Below are 24,849 nucleotides of genomic sequence, written 5' to 3'. Positions count from 1 at the left end.
CTCGTGGAATTTTTAGGTGCAGTGTCGAATTTATAGTATGAAAATAAAATTTATAAAACTTAACGAAAGATAAAATTTATTTTATAAAGTATATATTCTTTTTTTATTAAAAAAATATATATAAAATTTGGGGAAAAATGAGAAAAACAATATTAAAATATTTGGAAATTTTAAAGCTTTTTTTTCTAAACATGGGGCTTCCAATAAAAAGTCCTAAAAGCACTCACTATTTATATATTTCCTCTTCCAAAGAAGTTTTATTTTATTTTCTTTTCTTTAATTATATAGTCTCAAAAGTCATTCATGGTAGGTAAATTGCAAAGAGGTAGGTTCTTTAATTTCATTTTTTTGAAAAAATCCTTTTACTGGTAAGGTAGGACTATGCTTTTTTTTTTTTTATCCACTACTCTAAAGTCATGGTAGGTAATATTTTTCTTAATTTTTTTTTTTTTTAAATTAATAATATTGTAGGGCCATGCATCATTTTTGCTCCATGGTTGTAAAGTAAGTGTAACCATATTTTGTAGTTATTGTTGTCCACAAATAGTGCTGAAAAGAGTGTTTCGCAAGTGTGAGCGGGTAGCGTCAAAAAAACGAAAAGAAAAAGTGAGCTGGTAGGGGCTTGTAGCCAAGTTTGTAAATTGGCTAGCCTTTTTCATTGATATAATTATTATATAATGCCCACCATAGATATTTTTGAAACAATTTTAAGAATGAGTCCAGGAGCTCAAGCTCGTAGGGACTTGTAGCCAAGCTGGTAGGAACTATTTCCGATCAAAAGTTATTGTAAGACGCATTATGGGACGTGTGGACTATATGTGTCCCGTGGATAATGAAATGTTTTAAGACATCCGAAAAAAATATCTTTGTGCCTATTATTTGTAATATATTCATTGCCGCGCATATTACATAGATGGTCCGAATATGCTCGTTACACCATGTAACAGGCGCAAATAAATTTTTCTCGTCTGACACCACCATCGTTCAAAAGTAAAATAAAATAAATAGAGTTAGAGGAGTGTAAAAAATTCTTTCTCAGTAGTTCAACTATTTTTAATTATTTTTTGCATTTTAATAAATATACAGAAAAATAAAATAAAATTTTAATATCAAAAACATAATCATAACAAATATTCAATCAAAAGCAAATTAAAGCGGAATAAAATAGCACAAAGGAAAATAACAAAAGATTTGCATGAAAAATCCAAAAAAAAATATATATATTGAAGAAGAAGAAGAAAGATTTATTGAAGGAGTAGGTATACAAGTTGTGTCCTCTACCGTCTTTCTGGACAAGTGATTACAGAATTATAGATATTTATTTGTTGTGTGTATATAGTATTTTTTTTGTTGTATGTTCCGAAATATTTGAACCCACTTCTGTCCCATTTCTCACGGTGGTCAGATCGAGAAGTAGGTTCGGATTGAAATGATTCATTGCCTTGTATTGATATATTTGTTTCACATTAATTTTGATTTTTGAAATATCATAAATAAAGATGGATACTTTTGAATCAATTGCTTGAGATAAAATAATGGTAAGAATTCTAATATTTATAGAAAGATTATACGGTAAACAAAGAGTTTGTGAGGGAGAAAGAATATAAATTTGTAGAATGCTGTGGGTTCTAGAATGGCTTTGGGTTAAAAAAAAAACTTTGCAGAATGGTCATGACCTTTCTGAAAAGATATCTTTTGAATTTGAAAAATAAAGGTTAGACATTTTTATAAAAGTTATCACGTTTTGTGAAAATAGGTTATAAGTTCATAAAATAAATATTTAAAGCCTCCGTTTATTTCGATGTAAAATATTTGTTTTGAAAATTATTATTACTATTATTTTTTATTTTTTGATATTTGACAAATGTTTAGGTCGAGGTCAAGGTCGAATCCATTGGGTGGGGCGTGTAAAATAACTTCTCGAAAATTGATAAATAAGTTATTTTTATTACGTTTTAAATTTTTTTTCTTAGTAAATATTGTATGATAACCAAACATAAAAAAGCATACAACAATTTTGTTCTCCAAGAATTAGTAATGGACATAAATATATATTTTTCTTTTTTCAATATAAGAATCAAATTGAATTAAAAAATTTAGAACCCTAACTGTTCCAACTCCCAAAATTTTAAAATATTAGAGAACAGATCAAGTAATATAAATTAAGTTTTAACAAACAAACGAAAAAATAAAATAAAAAATCCAACCTGCAACCCTATCTTACTTGTGGAGACCTGGACACCAAAAACAAAGGATAAACTTGCACTCGAAATAATGTCAATTATTGGTTTATTAATATTGATGATTCTATTAACATTAAATAAAAGAACATTAAAATATTACTGCGAAGGTATGAAATGAAAATAATAATAATAATATAATAATAATCTTAAATTGCATGGTAATATTAGAAAGGGAAAAAAATTATATATTTAACAATTTATTTGATATGCTTGTAAGTTGTAGGCATATTTATAACATCCTCAAAATGTTGATAATTGCAGTAGTAACATGATATATAGCCATATATTTAGTATACATTTTAAAATGGATTAACTACAGTAAACCACTGTTGAACTATATATTGATTTTTAAATTTTTTTATATAATCCCTCTATTTTAATTTTTTTGTAATTATTGAATTTATAAAAAAAATATAAATAAAAAATAAAAAATACAGAGGACATTAACCAGAGCCCAACAAGAAAAAACAGGATAAGAAGCCCATAAGTGGCAAACTAATCTAGCTAAAAAAGAAAACTAATGCTGCAGCAAATAATAGTATATATTTATGGATTTGGATTAATTATCTACATTGATGATCAGTACAGGTGTGGTAATGATGTATATTAATCATTTAATGGACTGGTGTTGAAGGCTTGACATCTGCATTGACATTGCCATCTTCCTCACGAAGCTTGACGGCGGAGTAAGCACCAGCCCCGGACAGCACCCCCATGGTAGGAGCAGTGAGGTACACCCATATGGCTTTGAAGTTGTTTGCAGCTATGGCTGGCCCCAGAGTTCTCACTGGATTCATTGAAGCTCCTGTCGTTTCCCTATACATGCAAAAGGCTCAATAGTAAGTTACAAAATCATTCTTTTAACAGTTTTTCTTTTTCTGTTCTTTTTAATTAGACATTCCTGTGAAGTTGTGAATGAATTTGTTGTGCTTTTGCTTAGGAATTTAAATTTTGAAATGACAAAATTCTTTTTTACATCAGTTGTAGAATCTCTATCTGCTGAATATATATTTGCTTCTTCAACTTCTATTAATTATATATTCAATCTGAAATACATGGTAATTAGTTGTTATAAGGACTTAGAGCTTCAGTGGTGAGAAATCTGACATTACCCGGCTATGAGTACGTTGAGCGTGACAGTAGCTCCCACGGCCATTGCTGCCATCTCTCCCACCTGCAGTGGGACAAGGAAAATGCGAAAAAAATGAGAGCTTGCAACATAGCCCCTGGAAGGGACAGTTCATTCGTAATCCAACTTCATCTATTAGATGAGATTGTCCACGTGTGAGTCCTACAGTGAGACTCATCTCGATCACATATGGTAATCTCAAACACCTATCTCCTCAAGAATGTTGTTTGAAGGAACGTAGAAAATATGTTTCGAGAAAGTGAGAGAGGAATTAATGAACAAAAAGCTGTAGAAACACTGCATGCTTACAGCTCTAGTATCTGTGGCCACTGCAGTTACAACAAACATGAGGTTGAAGCTAATGATGAACTCCAGAGCAAAAGCTTGAACATAGCTTCCTGAGGGGACAGTGACTCCACCACCCATTATTGGGTTGAAGATCCCCTTGAGTGCAAATGCTGCACAAAGTGATGCCATCACTTGTGCCCCAACATACACCGGCACCTAACAAGAGATCGATTAGACCTAATTAATTATATATGTCAGTGTATAAAATTCTTGGAAGATATATATATATATATATATATATATATATATATATATATAATAGGGGTTAGCCGCAGTTTTTACATGTTTCCATGGGAAGTGCTTGAGGGCAGCAAAGGCAATGGTGACAGAAGGATTGAGATGGGCTCCGGAGATGTGGCCAGTCGAAAGTATGACAATCATGACGGCGAGGCCATTGGAGGCAGCAAGGCCGAGACGGGTTTCAGAGCCATGTGTCTTTTGGTCCAGAATGGCTGTGGATGTCCCTGCAAAGATGAGTATGAAGGTGCCTATGAACTCAGCCCCCACCTGATAATTTTTTCATCCACTCTCATTAAAACAACACATGAAAAAGTGCAAATAAATCAGTCCTCATCTCGAGTACTATATATAAACACAAGCCTAAATATTCATTCTCACATAGACATACAATTCAAGAGTTAATTGGATCACTCTCTCATCAGGGCCTCAATTTGTATCTCTGCTTGATCTCATACCTTTTGTGCAAGTGAAACGGGAGGAGGTGGCAATGAGCATGAGAGAGAAGACAATCTCCCCTTTTGCAGGGCCCATGAGTCAACACTGAAACACCTCCGGCTCTCGCGAAGCGATATTCTACCATCTTCAGAGTCCATTGGTTCCCCCAAAATGGATCAAAAGACAAATATATATAGTAACAACAATCTGAAGTGGTGAGAGAAGCTTGAGCTCTTAGTACTTCTTTTTTCCCATGTTTTCATGGGTATTAAGGAATCAATATTATTTATATTTGCAGTGTGGTTGAGATGGAGAATCTCAAAAGATCAAAGGAGAGAAAAGATGTTAGTGGATGAAATTGAAGGATAACGGAAAGGAAGTGGCTGTGGAAGTGGACGGTGGGAAATTAATCAAACACTTTGCATCTTTCAAACTTCAAACAAGCTTTAAACTGTTAAGACTAGTGTCATGTTTTTCCCTGTTTTTGCCATTTGATTGATTTTGTATCAAACACATATACACATATAGATTATCTTTTTTGATCATGAGAATATATTATGGGATCCAATTTGCCTTCTTTTCATTACCTAAAGGTTAGGGAAGAGAAGAAGACTTCCTCCCGAATGGAGGAGATTTTCTCAATTTAAGCATCTAAACAATTTTGTATATGTTGATTATTGTGCTATTCATGTATGTTGCAAGTATTGATTACATATTTATGATTATCCAAAAAGAGAAATAATTGGTTTAAAATAGTGTATACAAAATAGTTATAATGGACAGCATAGATCGACATCTTGTTAATTGGAATCATAATTTATGCTCTTAGAGCATGGGAATCATCTTATATTGTACCTTTTCAGATTTAATTATTCAAGCTAAAACTAGGTCGATAATAGCAAGAATTAGTGTGGATATTATCATATTACAGTCTCACCACTAGTGCTTGTGATGGGGATTGCTAGGCCTCTAATTACTTATATGTAGTTAATATATAGATGGGATTCCAGTATAAGAATATTAGAAGACACTTGTGATTATAATTAATTAGTTAAGTATCATTTCAAACACAAGAAAACTTCCTTGAACCATCCGCTGATCATATATATGGCATTGGCGATGCTTTCTTTTTGTTTCGTCCTTAATTGTCTGAAAGGAATCATTGGTTACATTAGGGATATGGACCGGGAGGGTTTGGGATGAGACACCCTTTCTCAAACTTTTCTAGCTAATGAAAAACTTTTGTTAAAAACTAAATAAAAATTAGTATAGTTAAATATATAGCAATCATAATAACAAAATTATTGTTAAAATTTAAAATTATTATAAAAAAACAAAGAAAAAAAATTATAGCTAATAAAAGAAATATTTATTTATTTATTAATTAGTAATCGGATTCGGACTCATTTTAATAGGAATGGAACGGGACGGAACTCTAAATGAACCGGTTAAATTAACATTGCTACGTTATACACTAGAAACTAGAATTGAAAAAAAAAAAAAAACCAATGCAATGGGGCCAAAAGCAAATTGGGCCACAACTCAACACAGTCTTTCTCCCCAAAATCTCACATAATCTGGTGGACATACATGGGTAATACATGGAGTGAGAATTCAGAGGAAGTGAGTCTCGTTCGAATGAAGTTTTAAGAAGAACAGTGAATGCAGTGGTGAAGCTGAATAAGAGGAAGAAAATCATGGAGTGAGAATTCAGAGGAAGTTTAACAGCAACATTGAATGGAGTGTAACTAGATATGTGCATAAGAGCTTTAAAAACACTCACAACTTATCCAATATCACTTCATGTTAAATTAATCCATGTTTTTGCCTTTCTTTCTATCCTCTACTCTTGTTGAGGATCAGTTTTCATCCATTAGATTAGTATTCACATCAGAGGTGGTGTGTTTTAGTATTGATACAGACATACTCCTTTCTACATATTTAAGTTAAATCCGTGTGTGTGTGTGTGTACCATTAGTTCAATCATTTATCAGTCAATTAACTTAGAGAAAAATTGATGAATCTCTGATGATTCTAGTTTACTTTGCCCAAATTAAGGAAGAGTGCCGATTCAATATTTCGATTAGGGCTGAATTTCACAATGGGATAGACCTATCAGGTTGGGCAATTAGTGCTTAATAACTTGATAACTTTAATACTTTCTAATTCTTAAAAATTTGAACACTTAAAAATATCCCACAGATAAAATATATTATTACATATATCTTAATAATAGATTTCTTTGCTTCTCATGATTGCCGAGCTCAGTAGCGTGGGCTTGTGACCAAGCGGGGCATTAAAGTGGTTGATTGTGGAATCGGTTCCAGTGCAGGTGGATGGACCATTGTCTTACTTCCATAACACAAATTGGTGCACCTGATCCTCACAGGTTAGAGAGGACCCGAATAAATGCACTCACATACCCTCCGGGTTATAGAGGTCCCAATCCACCCAGGGTTGGCAAGCAAAAAAACAAGGGATTATATTGGAGGGGCCCCACAACCATGGGGCATTGGGGAAACACAGGCCCTTGGTTGCATAGATGAATGACCACCACCTGGCGTGCCAATTGGGATGACTTGATCCCACACACAACCACTTTTTAAATATATAATATTTTAGGTTTTTCTTAATTTTTTTAGATTTGATAAATAAATTACATAAAATGGAAGCCTGTTTAAATTACATATATACACATATGTATATATATATATATTTATATATATAATTGGAAGCTTGCTTAAATTTTGATCAATCAAAAATAAGATCTATGTAATTGAATTATTATTATTTTTTTAATAAATGTACGTACCAAATGTATATTGTGTGTGTGTATATATATATATATATAATTTTAAAAAAATGGAAACTTATTTCAAATGGAAGTTTGATTTTATTTAAATATATTTTTTAAAAATGGAAGATTGTTTAAAATTCTTCCATTTGAAATAAGCGATTGAGGGCAGCAAAGGCACCTACCAAGAGATCGATTCGACCTAATTAATTATATATGTCAGTGTATAAAATTCTTGGAAGATATATATATATATAATAGGGGTTAGCTGCAGTTTTTACATGTTTCCATGGGAAGTGCTTGAGGGCAGCAAAGGCAATGGTGACAGAAGGATTGAGATGGGCTCCGGAGATGTGGCCAGTTGAAAGTATGACAATCATGACCGCGAGGCCATTGGAGGCAGCAAGGCGGAGACGGGTTTCAGAGCCATGTGTCTTTTGGTCCAGAATGGCTGTGGATGTCCCTGCAAAGATGAGTATGAAGGTGCCTATGAACTCAGCCCCCCCCCCCCCCCCCCCCCAATAATTTTGTCATCAACTCTCATTAAAACCAGGGCGGCTCAATGTAACTCGGGACCTTAGGTGAAAAATAAAAAGTGACATTTTCATATCATAATATGAAATATATTAATTATTAAATAATAATTAATTAAAAATCATCATTATTGCTTTTTGAGATGCAAACTTATTAATTAAATTCTTATATTCAAGTATAGTTAAAATATTTTTTTCAATAGACAATATAGCTAATCCATTTAATCTTTCTTATGACATAGTTGATGGTAAATGTGATTTTATCAACTTTAATTTCAAAAAACTTCTATTTGTGGTACCACAACAGTTACAATATAACCTGATTTAGAAAGCCTCAATTCAATACTATTGCAAGAAAGAAAATTGTAAAGTTGTAATGAGGACTGAAAAGGGAGATGACCTGTAACTTGTAAATAACTTGCTGAGAGAACGTGAGGATAAAGAGAATGTGAAAAGTTTGTGAGGATAAAGAGAATGTGAAAAGTTTGTTTGCTTCCTTCCCCAAAAAACGGCTAAATATTTATTGTATTGCAACTTACAGAAAAAAAATATTAAATATATATATTGCTGGTGTGTAAAAAAAAAAAAAAAAAAAAAAAAAAAACGTGTATAAGATAGTCAAAGAAAAAAAAATATTAATGAGATATTTTAGGAGATAAAAAAAAAAAAAAAAAAATTGAGATAGTTGAGGAGATAAATAATTTGTCTCTTGATTAAAGTTTAATGAAAAGACGTGAATGATAATAAGGAATCAGAAAACATGAAAAGAAAACTTATTTTAAGAGATAAATTTTTTAGAATTAATGTTCAATAAGAAAACAATTACAATATATCATATACAAGGCAATTATAATATTTTGGAGCCTTTTTATTGGCAAGGCCTTAGACAGCAGCCTAACTCGCCTAAGGCTCGAGCCGCCCCTGATTAAAACAACACATGAAAAAGAGCAAATAAATCAGTCCTCATCTCGAGTACTATATATATATAAACACAAGCCTAAATATTCATTCTCACACAGACATACAATTCAAGAGTTAATTGGATCACTCTCTCATCAGGGCCTCAATTTGTATCTCTGCCTGATCTCATACCTTTTGTGCAAGTGAAACGGGAGGAGGTGGCAATGAGCATGAGAGAGAAGGCAATCTCCCCTTTGCAGGGCCCATGAGTCAACACTGAAACACCTCCGGCTCTCGCGAAGCGATATTCTAGCATCTTCAGAGTCCATTGGTTCCCCCAAAATGGATCAAAAGACAAATATATATAGTAACAACAATCTGAAGTGGTGAGAGAAGCTTGAGCTCTTAGTACTTTTTTCCCATGTTTTCATGGGTATTAAGGAATCAATATTATTTATATTTGCAGAGTGGTTGAGATGGAGAATCTCAAAAGATCAAAAGAGAGAAAAGATGTTAGTGGATGAAATTGAAGGATAACGGAAAGGAAGTGGCTGTGGAAGTGGACGGTGGGAAATTAATCAAACACTTTGCATTTTTCAAACTTCAAACAAGCTTTAATTAAACTGCTAAGACTAGTGTCATGTTTTTCCCTGTTTTTGCCATTTGATTGATTTTGTATCAAACACATAATACACATATAGATTATCTTTTTTGATCATGAGAATATATTATGGGATCCAATTTGCCTTCTTTTCATTACCTAAAGGTTAGGGAAGAGAAGAAGACTTCCTCCCGAATGGAGGAGATTTTCTCAATTTAAGCATCTAAATAATTTTGCATATGTTGATTATTGTGCTATTCATGTATGTTGCAAGCATTGATTACATATTTATGATTATCCAAAAAAAGAAATAATTGTTTTAAAATAGTGTATACAAAATAGTTATAATGGACAGCGTAGATCGACATCTTGTTGGAATCATAATTTATGCTTTTAGATCATGGGAATCATCTTATATTGAAACTTTTCAGATTTAATTATTCAAGCTAAAACTAGGTCGATAATAGCAAGAATTAGTGTGGATATTACAATCTCACCATTAGTGTTTGTGATGGGGATTGCTAGTCCTCTAATTGCTTATATGTAGTTGGGACTCCAGTATAAGAATATTAGAAAACACCTGTGATTATAATTAATTAGTTGAGTACCAATTCGAACACAAGAAAACTTCCTTGAACCATCCGCTGATCATATGGCCTCGGCGATGCTTTCCTTTTGTTTTGTCCTTAATTGACTGGGAGGAATCATTGGTTACGACGGGTAGAGGCCTACATAGAGTCGCATGGGATGTTGTTTGTATTATTTACTTGACTACTTGCTACGTGGTATCTTATTTAAATGAGCATGCTTAACTGCTTATGTGCTTACCTGCTTACTTGTTTATGTTAAAATGTTTCTTGCATAGTCTTGTATGCTAAGTGTTGTACAGTATCAATTCTTGTTGAGTCGTCCACAGTCTTAGTGTCATGTTTCTGAATCGTTTTCTCGTTTTATAGCACGATGTCACGGCGTGAGGAACCTAGAGAAGTTGGCCCTAGGCCAACAAGGGGCGATGTTGGTGAGAGCTCTAGCTCCAATCCGGTGGAGCCAGTTGATGAGAACATGCTTCTTAGGGACTTAATTCCCCCAAGAGTTGTTCCCCCAAGAAGAGAGAATGTTGAAACACCTGTACCCGTAGAAGTAGGTGAAGGTTCTGTGGCACTAGAGTTGAATCGATTGTTGCAAAATGCCGTGAGAGCAACTATTGTTGCTCAGCCGCAGTTAGTACCACAACCTACAGTTCGAGTTGAGGAGACTCCAGCTCAGAAGCGTCTCAAGATCATTAAGGGGTTTTCTCAGCTGATGCCGGTTATGTTTGAGGGCGGTGCGGACCCAATGGTAGCTGACAACTATATGGATCAAGTCAAAACTCAGTTGACCTCAATGGATGTGACAGAGGATCACTTGCAGATCATCCTAGCAACTTACAAGTTTGTTATGGATGCCAAGGTTTGGTGGAAGTCGATCACTAACCAGTACAAGATTGAAGAGATGAGCTGGGACAGGTTCAAGGAACTGTTTTATGAGAAGTACATTCCGCTTTCCAAAAGATGGGAGTTACAAGACCAGTTTCATAATCTTATTCAAGGGAACATGTCAGTGGCGGAGTATGAGAACAAGTTCACCTCACTCTCCCGTTTTGCTCCAGAAGTGATGAGAGATGAAGCTAACAAGACTCGGAAGTTTGTCTCGGGTCTTAATGATCGAATGAGGTCGTTGATCACGGCATAGTTTATTAAGGTTTACTCTGAAGCAGTGGAAAGGGCTTTGATGCTGGAGGTTGACAATAGAGAGAAGGATGCAAGAAGAGAGCAATTGAAGCAAAAGAGGGGTGCAGGGCCATCCTCAGAGGGATCTTCTTGGAAAAGGAACAGGGGCAGTCCATCTCAGTTTCAGGGGCAACAGTCTATAAGATCTGCTCCTACCACTCCTATGTCAGCTGGACCTGACAGGAGTGCAGTTGTTTGTTATCAGTGTAAGCAACCCGGACATTACAAGTCCAGTTGTCCGATGAGATCGTCTTCAGTTTCGTCAGCTCCGAAGGCTTGTTATGGGTGTGGCCAGGAGGGTCACTTGATTCGTGATTGTCCGAGTCAGAGAGCAGGCACCATTAGTGGCAGAGGGTCACAACAGAGGCCGTCACAATCGGCTACAGTTCAGTCAGGTTTCAGACCACCACCACCACAGCCTACTATGTCTTCACAGGGTTCACGATCAGTTAGGAGGGATACTCCTACTATGTCAGTGCAGCAGTCAGGTGTTCAGGTTGGCAGTCCTCAGGCACAGGTACCACAGGGACGTGTTTTTGCACTGGCACAGACCGATGCATCTTCTGGACCGTCAGTTTTTCGAGGTATATTTCCAATGTTTGGTTGTTGGGCCCGTGTTTTGTTTGACTCTGGTGCATCTCATTCTTTCATTTTATCATCATTTGCACTTGCATCGGGGTTAGAGGTTAGTTTCATGGATCGGGCGTTATGTGTTGATACGCCAGTTGGGGTTTCAGTGTCATTGAGCCGAGTTGTGCGGGATTGCTCCATTGTGATAGCTGGGCGGACCTTTGTGTTTGACCTTATCCTCCTAGAGATGACTAGCTTTGATGTCATTCTCGGGATGGATTGGTTGGCTTCATTTCATGCCACGATCGACTGTTACAGAGGAAGGGTTACAGTTTGCATTCCCGAGGGAGACTGTTTCTTTTTCGTGGGAGATCGGAGTGATTCCCACATTTCATCGTTTTATGGAGTTCGTGAACGAAGTCATGGTGATTATTTCTTAGCTAGTCTTCTAACCGAAGAAGATGATGTCGTGGGAGAAGTTTATCCGGCGATTGTTTGTGACTTCTTGGATGTTTTTCCAGAAGATTTGACAGAGTTGCCTCCACACCGAGAAGTGGAGTTCACTATTGATTTGATGCATGGTACTGCGCCGATTTCTATGACACTGTATCGTATGGCACCAGTTGAATTGGAAGAATTGAAGAGGCAGCTTGATGATTTGAGGATGAAAGGTTTCATCCGACCGAGTGTGTCACCGTGGGGCGCACCGGTCTTGTTTGCTAAGAAGAAAGATGGTTCGTTGAGGTTGTGCATTGATTATCGGAAGTTGAATCATGCCACCATCAAGAACAAGTATCCTTTGCCAAGGATAGATGATTTATTTGATCAGTTGAGGGGAGCCAGTTGTTTCTCGAAGATTGACTTGAGGTCTGGCTATTATCAGTTGCAGGTTAGGGATGAGGATATCCCGAAGACAGCATTCCGTACACGGTATGGACACTATGAGTTCCTTGTTATGCCTTTTGGCTTGACTAATGCGCCAGCGGCATTCATGGACTTGATGAACCTTGTCTTTCAAGATTACTTAGACCAGTTTGTGGTAGTTTTCGTGGATGACATTCTTGTGTACTCACGGACGCGGGAAGATCACGAGGTCCATTTGAGTATTATTTTACAGATTTTGCGGGAGCACCGATTGTATGCCAAATACGAGAAATATGAGTTTTGGCTACAGGAGGTGAAGTTTTTGGGGCATGTTGTTTCAGAAGGTGGAGTATCAGTTGATCCATCAAAGGTTGAAGCAGTTTTGACTTGGGAGCGACCCAAGAATGTGTTTGAGATCCGCAGTTTCCTTGGTTTAGCGGGTTACTGTCGGAGATTTGTGAAGGATTTCTCCCGTTTGGCAGCTCCTATGACCCGTTTGACCCGGAAAGGGGTCAAGTTTGTCTGGAATGAGGCTTGTGATTCATCCTTTCAGGAGTTGAAGACGAGATTGACTACAGTTCCAGTGTTGGTGATACCTGAGCGTGGCTTGGGTTATGTGATCTATTGTGATGCTTCACGTGACGGGTTGGGATGTGTGTTGATGCAGGATGGTAGAGTAGTGGCTTATGGGTCTCGACAGTTGAAGACTCACGAGTACAACTACCCTACTCATGACCTGGAGTTAGCGGCAGTTGTATTTGCCTTGAAGTGTTGGAGACATTACTTGTATGGTGAGAGATTCGAGGTATTCTCAAATCACAAAAGTCTCAAGTACATTTTCTCCCAAAAGGACTTGAACAACAGACAGAGGCGATGGGTCGAATTCTTGAAGGACTACAATTTTGACTTGCAGTATCATCCGGGCAAGGCGAATGTGGTAGCGGATGCCTTAAGCCGGAAATCTCGTGGAACTTTGGCCAGTTTAGCTATTCGAAAGTGGAAGATGCTTGAAGATCTGGCAGAGATAGGATTACAGTGTTGTGATGATGATGCTTGCAGTGAGTCGGCATTCTTATTTAGTCTTGTGGCTTAGCCTACTCTTGTTATACGAGTGATTGAGTCACAGAAACAGGACCCGGACTTAGATGCCATCCACACTTTGATATCTAGTGGTGAAACAGTGAAAGATTGGGCCTTGCATGCAGATGAGGGTCTACGGTTCAGGGGTTTGTTGGTGGTTCCCACATGTTGTAGTGAGGACGTCCTACGGGAGTTTCACACTTCCCGCTTTGCAGTTCATCCAGGTGGTACTAAAATGTATCACAATTTGAGACGTCAATATTGGTGGAGCGGGATGAAGAATGATGTTGCATAGTTTGTGGCTAGATGCCTTACCTGTCAGCAGGTGAAGGCCGAGCATCAGAGGCCAGCAGGTTTGTTGCAACCATTACCTGTAGCACAATGGAAATGGGAGCATATTGCTATGGATTTTGTGATAGGTTTTCCAAGGTCAAGAAGGGGCAATGAGGCCGTATGGGTCATCATTAACAGATTGACCAAGACGGCTCACTTTTTGCCTATTAAGGCAACAGATGATGCAGAGAAGCTTGGTGTGTAACGTCTCAAAACTAATACTTTTTAAACAAAAAAAAAAAAAAAATTCTGCATGACCTCCCCTAAAAATAGGCCTATCACAACCTGTTTAATTGCATTTTTAACCTGTCACGGCTCAAATTCCGAATTCACGGCAATAGTAGATGATAATACACAATCAAATGACCTCGATAATACCTCAAACTAGTATTACTCTCCCCATGCATCAATAAGGTTTACATGTTATCAAATTCACATCCAAAATATCATCAAATACCTTACATTACATAATAAAGTTTTGCAAAATATACATATACACCTTCACACTTTTAGTGCTTTGCAAAAATAATGGGAGATATACAAAAGGCACAAAAGTGAGCTTCTAGTATCGCTCAAGCTTGAGGTGGGTTGTCGTCCACCGGTTCTTTTCCAAGACCTGAAAAAAAATATATAAATAGTAGGGTGAGCTATATGCTCAGTAGGTGACACTTAAGACACAATTCTTGTGTCCTAGTGAATCCAATCAAAGCATAGGCCAATGAGAGATAGGGATCATACAACATAGGGGATCGAATACAACATACAATTCAATTCCAATTATAAACAATGCAATGCAATGCAATGAAATGCAATGCATGTCAATGACACTCCCCATTTTTATTCTCAAAACCATCACTTTCAAACGTTAATACAGCCTGCCCTTTGGTAACCCCGCAGCGACACGAGAGGAGGATTGGCTAGTGTCCCTGACCCTTGGTAACCCCGCGGCGTCATTATGGGGCCCAACTAGCTCAACCACACTAGGGCGACTCCCTAGTCCCCTCTAGGCTATATTAACCTCCGGCCCGTTGGTAACCCCGCAGCGACCGGGTTTGTCAAAACCAATTTTTTTTTTTCCAAAACATTCATTCCCAAATCCCCATTTTCATTTCAAGACAACCACTTCCCTTTTTCATGCAACCCAATGAGATGTAGGCTCATGTCATGATCTCAATATAATGACAAATGGGAACTTAGCACAATAATAAATAAGCATGTTCTCATGGCATCATTATAGCATGTTAGTAACCTCAAAAAAAAATGTAAACAACCATCACATAGACATACTTTTCATTCAACCATGTTATACACATTTACATAACTAGCATGTTGTCAATTAAATCATTTTAATCAAAATCAACAACAATTAAACATACTATAACACACATAGAGGAGCATGATTCATTATAGAGCAAGATTCCATGGCTTAAGATGTCCCTACCTCAAAAATGAGCAAACCCTAGAAAATGGGTCCTAAATTTCGAAGTCCAAAGGGTGCACCAAATCTGGAATTGTTGGTATGGATGTGTAGAGCTCGACACAAGCTTCGTTTTGCCTCAAACGGCACCTCAATCCGACAAAAGATGAAGGAGTAATCAACAATGGAAGCTTGAAATGAAAAGAAAAGAAAAAAAAAAAAAAAAAAAAAGGCAAGAAGGAGAAGCAGAGGCGTCTGTCGGGAGAGAGAGAGAAAGGCAGAGACCAATTTTGGTCTCACAATTCACTTAAAAAGTGATGTGGGTCCCACTTCTTTTATAATTTCTTTTTCTCATTTCCTTTTTCATTTAAATCACACACCACACATACACAATTATATACAAATATCACATTCTCCCCAACTTTAAAAAAATTTCGTCCTCGAAATCAAGACATACCTGAGGAAGAAAACAACGCTGGATACTTGGAGCGAACCTCCTGTTCAAGCTCCCAAGTAGCCTCCTCAACTTCGTGGTGTCTCCAAAGAATTTTCACCATCGGTATCGTCTTGTTCCTCAACACCTTCTGTTGTGTGTCAAGAATCTGAACTGGTCCTTCCTCGTAGGAAGCATCCTCATCAATGTCCACATCTACCCAACTCAAAATGTGAGATGGATCCGGTTCGTACTTCCGTAACATCGATACATGGAAAACATTGTGGACCCTATCCAACTGTGGTGGCAAAGCAAGCCTGTAGGCAACCTCTCCTACTCGGTCCAAAATCTCAAACGGTCCAATAAATCGTGGCGACAACTTGCCACTTTTTCCGAATCTCATCAATCCCTTCCGTGGAGAAACCCGTAGAAAAACGTGGTCTCCCACCTCAAAGGATAACGGTCGTCTCCGCTTATCCGCATAGCTCTTCTGTCGGCTCTGAGCTGTAAGCAGCCTCTGTCTTATCAACTTAATCTTCTCAGTAGTCTCGAGTACAATGTCGGGTCCTAAGGCGGCTGTCTCATCTACCTCAGTCCAACAAACAGGAGACCTACAAGGTCTACCATACAACGCCTCAAATGGAGCCATCTGGATGCTCGCCTGATAACTGTTGTTGTAGGCAAACTTAATAAGTGGAAGGTGATCCTCCCAACTACCTCCCAAATCAAGTACGCATGCCCGAAGCATATCCTCCAAAATCTGGATAGTACGCTCCGACTGACCGTTCGTCTGTGGATAGAATGCCGTACTAAAATGCAACGCTGAACCAAACGCTACTTGAAGTCCTTCCCAGAACTTCGAAGTGAACTTAGCATCCCTATCTGACACAATGGTTACAGGAATTCCATGCAACCTTACAATCTCCTTCACATAAAGAACACCAAGCTTCTCTGCATCATCTATTGCCTTAATAGGCAAAAAGTGAGCCGTCTTGGTCAATCTGTCAATGATGACCCATACGGCCTCATTGCCCCTCTGTGACCTTGGAAAACCTGTCACAAAATCCATAGCAATATGCTCCCATTTCCATTGCGCTACAGGTAATGGTTGCAACAAACCAGCTGGCCTCTGATGCTCGGCCTTCACCTGCTGACAGGTAAGGCATCTAGCCACAAACTGTGCAACATCATTCTTCATCCCGCTCCACCAATACTGACGTCTCAAATTGTGATACATTTTAGTACTACCTGGATGAACTGCAAAACGGGAAGTGTGAAACTCCCGTAGGACATCCTCACGACAAACTGTGGGAACCACCAACAAACCCCTGAACCGTAGACCCCCATCTGTATGCAAGGCCCAATCTTTCACTGTCTCACCACTAGAGATCAAAGCGTGGATGGCATCTAAGTCCGGGTCCTGTCTCTGTGACTCAATCACTCGTACAACAAGAGTAGGCTGAGCCACAAGACTAAATAAGAATGCCGACTCACTGCAACCATCATCATCACAACACTGTAATCCCATCTCTGCCAGATCTTCAAGTATCTTCCAATTCCGAATAGCTAAGCTGGCCAAAGTTCCACGAGATTTTCGGCTTAAGGCATCAGCTACAACATTTGCCTTGCCCGGATGATATTGCAAATCAAAGTTGTAATCTTCCAAGTACTCAACCCATCGTCTTTGTCTATTGTTCAAGTCCTTTTGGGAAAAAAGGTACTTGAGACTTTTGTGATCTGAAAATACCTCGAATCTCTCACCATACAAGTAGTGTCTCCAACACTTCAAGGCAAACACAACTGCCGCTAACTCCAGATCATGAGTAGGGTAGTTAAGCTCGTGAGTCTTCAACTGTCAAGACCCATAAGCCACTACTCTACCATCCTGCATCAACACACATCCCAACCCATCACGTGAAGCATCACAATAGATCACATAACCCAAGCCTCGCTCAGGTATCACCAACACTGGAGCTGTAGTCAATCTCGTCTTCAACTCCTGAAAAGATGAATCACAGGCCTCATTCCAGACAAACTTGACCCCTTTCCGGGTCAAACGGGTTATAGGAGCTGCCAAACGGGAGAAATCCTTCACAAATCTCTGATAGTAACCCGCTAAACCAAGAAAACTGCGGATCTCAAACACATTCTTGGGTCGCTCCCAAGTCAAAACTGCTTCAACCTTTGATGGATCAACTGATACTCCACCTTCTGAAACAACATGCCCCAAAAACTTCACCTCCTGTAGCCAAAACTCACATTTCTCGTATTTGGCATACAATCGGTGCTCCCGCAAAATCTGTAGAACAATACTCAAATGGACCTCGTGATCTTCCCGAGTCCGCGAGTACACAAGAATGTCATCCACGAAAACTACCACAAACTGGTCCAAGTAATCGCGAAAGACGCGGTTCATCAAGTCCATGAATGCCGCTGGCGCATTAGTCAAGCCAAAAGGCATAACAAGGAACTCATAGTGTCCATACCGTGTACGGAATGCTGTCTTCGGGATATCCTCATCCCTAACCCGCAACTGATAATAGCCAGACATCAAGTCAATCTTCGAGAAACAACTGGCTCCCCTCAACTGATCAAATAAATCATCTATCCTTGGCAAAGGATACTTGTTCTTGATGGTGGCATGATTCAACTTCCGATAATCAATGCACAACCTCAACGAACCATCTTTCTTCTTAGCAAACAAGACCGGTGCACCCCACGGTGACACACTCGGTCGGATGAAACCTTTCATCCTCAAATCATCAAGCTGCCTCTTCAATTCTTCCAATTCAACTGGTGCCATACGATACGGTGCCATAGAAATCGGCGCAGTACCAGGCATCAAATCAATAGTGAACTCCACTTCTCGGTGTGGAGGCAACTCTGTCAAATCTTCTGGAAAAACATCCAAGAAGTTACAAACAATCGCCGGATAAACTTCTCCCATGACATCATCTTCTTCAGCTAAAAGGCTAGCCAAGAAGTAATCACCACGACTCCGTTTATGAATTCCATACAACGACGATGATTGGGAATCACTCCGATCTCCCGTGAAAAAGAAACAGTCTCCTTCTGGAGTGCAAACTGTAATTCTCCCTTTGAAACAATCGATCGTGGCATGAAAGAAGGCCAACCAATCCATCCCGAGAATGACATTAAAGTTAGTCATCTCCAGGAGGATAAGGTCAAGCACAAAGGTCCGCCCGGCTATCATAATGGGACATTCCCGCACAATTCGGCTCAAAGACACTGAAACCCCAACTGGCGTATCAACACTCAACGCCTGTTCCAAGAAACTAACTTCCAACCCCGATGCAAGTGCAAATGATGATGAAATGAAAGAATGAGATGCACCAGAGTCAAATAATACACGGGCCCAACAACCAAACACTGGAAATATACCTCGAAGGACTGACAGTCCAGAAGATGCATCTGTCTGTGCCAGTGCAAAAACACGTCCCTGTGGTACCTGTACCTGAGGACTGCCAACCTAAACACCTGACTGCTGCACTGACATAGTAGAAGTATCCCTCCTAACTGATCATGAACCCTGTGAAGACATAGTAGGCTGTGGTGGTGGTGGTCTGAAACCTGACTGAACTGTAGCCGATTGTGACGGCCTCTGCTGTGACCTTCTGCCACTAATGGTGCCTGCTCTCTGACTCGGACAATCACGAATCAAGTGACCCTGCTGGCCACACCCATAACAAGCCTTCGGAGCTGACGAAACTGAAGACGATCTCATCGGACAACTGGACTTGTAATGTCCGGGCTGCTGACACTGATAACAAACAACTGCACTCCTGTCAGATCTAGCTGGCATAGGAGTGGTAGGAGCAGATCTTGTAAACTGTTGCCCCTGAAACTGAGATGGACTGCCCCTGTTCCTTTTCCAAGAAGATCCCTCTGAGGATGGCCCTGCACCCCTCTTTTGCTTTAATTGCTCTCTTCTTGCATCCTTCTCTCTATTGTCAGCCTCTAGCATCAAAGCCCTTTTCACTGCTTCAGAGTAAACCTTAATAAACTGTGCCCTGATCAACGGCCTCATTCGATCATTAAGACCCGATACAAACTTCCGAGTCTTGTTAGCTTCATCTCTCACCACTTCTGGAGCAAAACGGGAGAGTGAGGTGAACTTGTTCTCATACCCCGCCACTGACATGTTCCCTTGAATAAGATTATGAAACTGGTCTTGTAACTCCCATATTTTGGAAAGCGGAAAGTACTTTTCATAGAACAGTTCCTTGAACTTGTCCCAACTCATCTCTTCAATCTTGTACTGGTTAGTGATCGACTTCCACCAAACCTTGGCATCCATAGCAAACTTGTAAGTTGCTAGGATGATCTTCAAGTGATCCTCTGTCACATCCATTGAAGTCAACTGAGTTTCGACTTGATCCATGTAGTTGTCGGCTACCATTGGATCCGCACCGCCCTCAAACATAACCGGCATCAGCTGAGAAAACCCCTTAATGATCTTGAGACGCTTCTGAGCTGGAGTCTCCTCAACTCGAACTGTAGGTTGTGGTACCAACTGCGGCTGAGCAACAATCGTTGCCCTCACGACATTTTGCAACAAACGATTAAACTCCAGTGCCACAGAACTTTCACCCACTTCTACGGGTACGGGTGTTTCAACATTCTCTCTTCTTGAGGGAACAGCTCTTGGGGGAATCAAGTCCCTAAGAAGCATGTTCTCATCAACTGGCTCTGCCGGATTGGAGCTAGAGCTCTCACCAACATCACCCCTTGTTGGTCTAGGGTCAACTTCTCTAGGTTCCTCACGCCGTGACATCGTGCTATAAAACGAGAAAACGATTCAGAAACATGATACTAAGGTCCACTGTGGACGACTCAACAAGAATTAATACCGTACAACACCTAGCATGCAAGACTATGCAAGAAACATTTTAACATAAACAAGTAAGCAAGTAAGCACATAGGCAGTTAAGCATGCTCATTTAAATAAGATACCATGTAGCAAGTAGTCAAGTAAGCAACACAAACAACATTCCATGCGACTCTATGTAGGCCTCTACCCGTCGTCCTAAAGGTTTTCGAACCTTGGCTCTGATACCAAATTTGTAACGTCTCAAAACTAATACTTTTTAAACAAAAAAAAAAAAAAAAAAATTCGGCATGACCTCCCCTAAAAATAGGCCTATCACAACATGTTTAATTGCATTTTTAACCTGTCACGGCTCAAATTCCGAATTCACGGCAATAGTAGATGATAATACACAATCAAATGACCTCGATAATACCTCAAACTAGTATTACTCTCCCCATGCATCAATAAGGTTTACATGTTATCAAATTCACATCCAAAATATCATCAAATACCTTACATTACATAACAAAGTTTTGCAAAATATACATATACACCTTCACACTTTTAGTGCTTTGCAAAAATAATGGGAGATATACAAAAGGCACAAAAGTGAGCTTCTAGTATCGCTCAAGCTTGAGGTGGGTTGTCGTCCACCGGTTCTTTTCCAAGACCTGAAAAAAAATATATAAATAGTAGGGTGAGCTATATGCTCAGTAGGTGACACTTAAGACACAATTCTTGTGTCCTAGTGAATCCAATCAAAGCATAGGCCAATGGGAGATAGGGATCATACAACATAGGGGATCGAATACAACATACAATTCAATTCCAATTATAAACAATGCAATGCATGTCAATGACACTCCCCATTTTTATTCTCAAAACCATCACTTTCAAACGTTAATACAGCCCGCCCTTTGGTAACCCCGCCGCGACACGAGAGGAAGATTGGCTAGTGTCCCTGACCCTTGGTAACCCCGCGGCGTCATTATGGGGCCCAACTAGCTCAACCACACTAGGGCGACTCCCTAGTCCCCTCTAGGCTATATTAACCTCCGGCCCGTTGGTAACCCCGCAGCGACCGGGTTTGTCAAAACCAATTTTTTTTTTTCCAAAACATTCATTCCCAAATCCCCATTTTCATTTCAAGACAACCACTTCCCTTTTTCATGCAACCCAATGAGATGTAGGCTCATGTCATGATCTCAATATAATGACAAATGGGAACTTAGCACAATAATAAATAAGCATGTTCTCATGGCATCATTATAGCATGTTAGTAACCTCAAAAAAAAATGTAAACAACCATCACATAGACATACTTTTCATTCAACCATGTTATACACATTTACATAACTAGCATGTTGTCAATTAAATCATTTTAATCAAAATCAATAACAATTAAACATACTATAACACACATAGAGGAGCATGATTCATTATAGAGCAAGATTCCATGGCTTAAGATGTCCCTACCTCAAAAATGAGCAAACCCTAGAAAATGGGTCCTAAATTTCAAAGTCCAAAGGGTGCACCAAATCTGGAATTGTTGGTATGGATGTGTAGAGCTCGACACAAGCTTCGTTTTGCCTCAAACGGCACCTCAATCCGACAAAAGATGAAGGAGTAATCAACAATGGAAGCTTGAAATGAAAAGAAAAGAAAAAAAAAAGACAAGAAGGAGAAGCAGAGGCGTCTGTCGGGAGAGAGAGAGAAAGGCAGAGACCAATTTTGGTCTCACAATTCACTTAAAAAGTGATGTAGGTCCCACTTCTTTTATAATTTCTTTTTCTCATTTCCTTTTTCATTTAAATCACACACCACACACACACAATTATATACAAACATCACATGGTGTTCTTTATGTGAAGGAGATTGTAAGGTTGCATGGAGTTCCTGTAACCATTGTGTCAGATAGGGATTCTAAGTTCACTTCGAAGTTCTGGGAAGGACTTCAAGTAGCGTTTGGTTCAGCGTTGCATCTTAGTACGGCATTCCATCCACAGACGGACGGTCAGTCGGAGCGTACTATCCAGATTTTGGAGAATATGCTTCGGGCATGTGTGCTTGACTTGGGTGGTAGTTGGAAGGATCACCTTCAACTTATTGAGTTTGCCTACAACAATAGTTATCAAGCGAGTATCCAGATGGCTCCATTTGAGGCGTTGTATGGTAGACCTTGTAGGTCTCCTGTTTGTTGGACTGAGGTAGGTGAGACAGCCGCCTTAGGACCCGACATTGTACTCGAGACTACTGAGAAGATTAAGTTGATAAGACAGAGGTTACTTACAGCTCAGAGTCGACAGAAGAGCTATGCGGATAAGCGGAGACGACCGTTATCCTTTGAGGTGGGAGACCACGTTTTTTTACGGGTTTCTCCACGGAAGGGATTGATGAGATTCGGAAAAAGTGGCAAGTTGTCGCCACGATTTATTGGACCGTTTGAGATTTTGGACCGAGTAGGAGAGGTTGCTTACAGGCTTGCTTTGCCACCACAGTTGGATAGGGTCCACAATGTTTTCCATGTATCGATGTTACGGAAGTACGAACCGGATCCATCTCACATTTTGAGTTGGGTAGATGTGGACATTGATGAGGATGTTTGCTACGAGGAAGGACCAGTTCAGATTCTTGACACACAACGGAAGGTGTTGAGGAATAAGACGATACCAATGGTGAAAGTCCTTTGGAGACACCGCGGAGTCGAGGAAGCTACTTGGGAGCTCGAACAGGAGGTTCGGTCCAAGTACCCAGCGTTGTTTTCTTCCTCAGGTATGTCTTGATTTCGGGGACAAAATCCTTATAAGTTGGGGAGAATGTGATGTCTGTGTATTTATTGTGTGTGTGTAGTGTAATATAAAAGTAAAAGAAAAATAATTTAATGGTGGGGCCCACAAGGCACTTTAGAAAAGGGTCAAGACCATAAAGTTGGTCTCATTTTCCTGATTCCCTTTCTCTCTCTTCGTGCATCTCTCTCTCAACCCGTAAGCTCATTTTTCTCTTATTTTTTGGTTTCAACTTTGAGGTTAGATTTCTCACTCATTTCTTGTTGGAATTAGGTTCCGTTTGAGGCAAAACGAAGCTCGTGTGAAGCTCTATACATCCGTACCATCAATTTCCAGTTTTGAGTCTTCCTTGGAGCTCGAATTTGAGGACCCATTTTCTAGGGTTTTGGTGCAATCTTGAGGTAGGGGCCCTCAATTCATGAAATCTTGTACCTTAGTGAGTTAATTGCCTCTAATTGTTGTTTAATTTGATTAGTTGTTTAAAATCTAGAGAATTGTTGATATGTATGCATATATGTTAGTTGTGTGACTATATTTGTTGATTATTCTATGTGAAGCATGTTTAGGACTTGATTTTATATGTTCATTGTGCTAGAACTTGTTATGTATAAGCATGTTATGACTTTCTTGATTATTCTTGCGAATTATGCCATGTTGCTTAAATTGGATAAAGTATGGAATGATGAACTTGTGTATGTCATTGAGGTATTCATGCATTAACATTGGGCAAGAAAAGGGAAAGAATTGATTTACTTCGAAAAGGGGAAATTTCGGGAAAGTGTTTTTGATGAAATGATTTTATGCGAAACCCGGTCGTTGCGGGGTTACCAACGGACCGGAGGTTAATATAGCCTAGAGGGGACTAAGGAGTCGCCCTAGTGTGGTTGAGCTAGCTGGGCCCCATAATGACGCCGCGGGGTTACCAAGGGTCAGGGACACTAGTCAATCCTCCTCTCGTGTTGCAGCGGGGTTACCAAAGGGCGGGCTATATTAACGTTTGAAAGTGATGGTTTTGAGAATGAAAATAGGGAGTGTCATTGACATGCATTGCATTTCATTGCATTGCATTGCATTGTTTATAATTGGAATTGAATTGTATGTTATATTTGATCCCCTACGTTGTATGATCCCTATCTCCCATTGGCCTATGCTTTGCTTGAATTCACAAGGACACAAGATTTGTGTCTTAAGTGTCTCTGCTGAGCTATATGCTCACCCCTATATCTATATATTTTTTTTCAGGTCTTGGAAAAGAACCGGTGGACGACAATCCACCCCAACTTTGAAAGTTGCTAGAGGAGCATTTTCCTTGTTATTTTGTAATAGACTACTCCTTTGTTCATCCCTCATTTTTTGTAAAATTCCAAAGGTGTAATGATGTAAATTTCTTTTGAAGAACCATGATCATGTAGTACACTTATAATACTTGATGACATATGGGATGCGAACTTGATGATATGTAACTTGTTGATGAATGGAAGGATAATCCTAACTTGAAGCATTGTCTAGATTAGTAGGTTGTATCATTATCTTTTGTTGCCGT

General features: G+C 39.1%; 2 protein-coding genes and 1 long non-coding RNA gene across 3 annotated transcripts; 1 reads left to right on the top strand and 2 right to left on the bottom strand.

Annotated features, from left to right (window-relative positions):
• Window positions 1-2,385: 2,385 nt before the first annotated feature.
• Window positions 2,386-4,868, bottom strand: LOC132284025 (aquaporin NIP6-1-like). The gene is made up of 5 exons (XM_059786085.1): window positions 4,416-4,868; window positions 4,003-4,227; window positions 3,682-3,876; window positions 3,356-3,417; window positions 2,386-3,059 (listed from the first exon to the last, which is right to left on the bottom strand). Exons 1-5 carry the CDS (start codon window positions 4,551-4,553, stop codon window positions 2,858-2,860), a joined length of 822 nt encoding a protein of 273 aa, XP_059642068.1. The 5' UTR covers window positions 4,554-4,868; the 3' UTR covers window positions 2,386-2,857.
• Window positions 4,869-7,507: 2,639 nt separating this feature from the next.
• Window positions 7,508-23,590, top strand: LOC132281583 (uncharacterized). Its single transcript, XM_059783278.1, has 9 exons — window positions 7,508-7,672; window positions 11,474-11,576; window positions 12,003-12,140; window positions 12,342-12,625; window positions 12,890-13,186; window positions 13,259-13,492; window positions 13,880-14,034; window positions 22,373-23,292; window positions 23,580-23,590. Exons 1-9 carry the CDS (start codon window positions 7,508-7,510, stop codon window positions 23,588-23,590), a joined length of 2,307 nt encoding a protein of 768 aa, XP_059639261.1.
• On the bottom strand, window positions 20,939-22,209 carry LOC132284032 (uncharacterized). Its single transcript, XR_009472194.1, has 2 exons — window positions 21,997-22,209; window positions 20,939-21,191 (listed from the first exon to the last, which is right to left on the bottom strand). It is a non-coding gene; the product is annotated as an uncharacterized LOC132284032 (long non-coding RNA).
• Window positions 23,591-24,849: the final 1,259 nt, after the last annotated feature.

This window comes from Cornus florida, unplaced genomic scaffold, assembly GCF_030987335.1.
Source record: "Cornus florida cultivar Cherokee Brave unplaced genomic scaffold, ASM3098733v1 CherokeeBrave_3.0.0_Hap2_Chr11, whole genome shotgun sequence".
Lineage (NCBI taxonomy): Eukaryota > Viridiplantae > Streptophyta > Magnoliopsida > Cornales > Cornaceae > Cornus > Cornus florida.
The sequence above is the reverse complement of the archived record's forward strand: the minus strand, read 5'-3'. Positions and strand labels throughout refer to the sequence as shown.

Excerpts from the sequence above, each read along its gene's own strand:
- LOC132284025 (XM_059786085.1), bottom strand. The coding sequence starts at position 4,553 with ATGGACTCTGAAGATGGTAGAATATCGCTTCGCGAGAGCCGGAGGTGT. Across the intron at positions 3,877-4,002 it reads AGCACTTCCCATGGAAACAT|GTGCCGGTGTATGTTGGGGC; the intron begins GTAAAAACTGCG and ends ATCTCTTGTTAG. Across the intron at positions 3,060-3,355 it reads CTCAACGTACTCATAGCCGG|GGAAACGACAGGAGCTTCAA; the intron begins GTAATGTCAGAT and ends TTGCATGTATAG.
- LOC132281583 (XM_059783278.1), top strand. The coding sequence starts at position 7,508 with ATGGTGACAGAAGGATTGAGATGGGCTCCGGAGATGTGGCCAGTTGAA. Across the intron at positions 12,626-12,889 it reads TTTTCGTGGATGACATTCTT|GATTTCTCCCGTTTGGCAGC; the intron begins GTGTACTCACGG and ends AGATTTGTGAAG. Across the intron at positions 14,035-22,372 it reads ACAGATGATGCAGAGAAGCT|TGGTGTTCTTTATGTGAAGG; the intron begins TGGTGTGTAACG and ends ACAAACATCACA.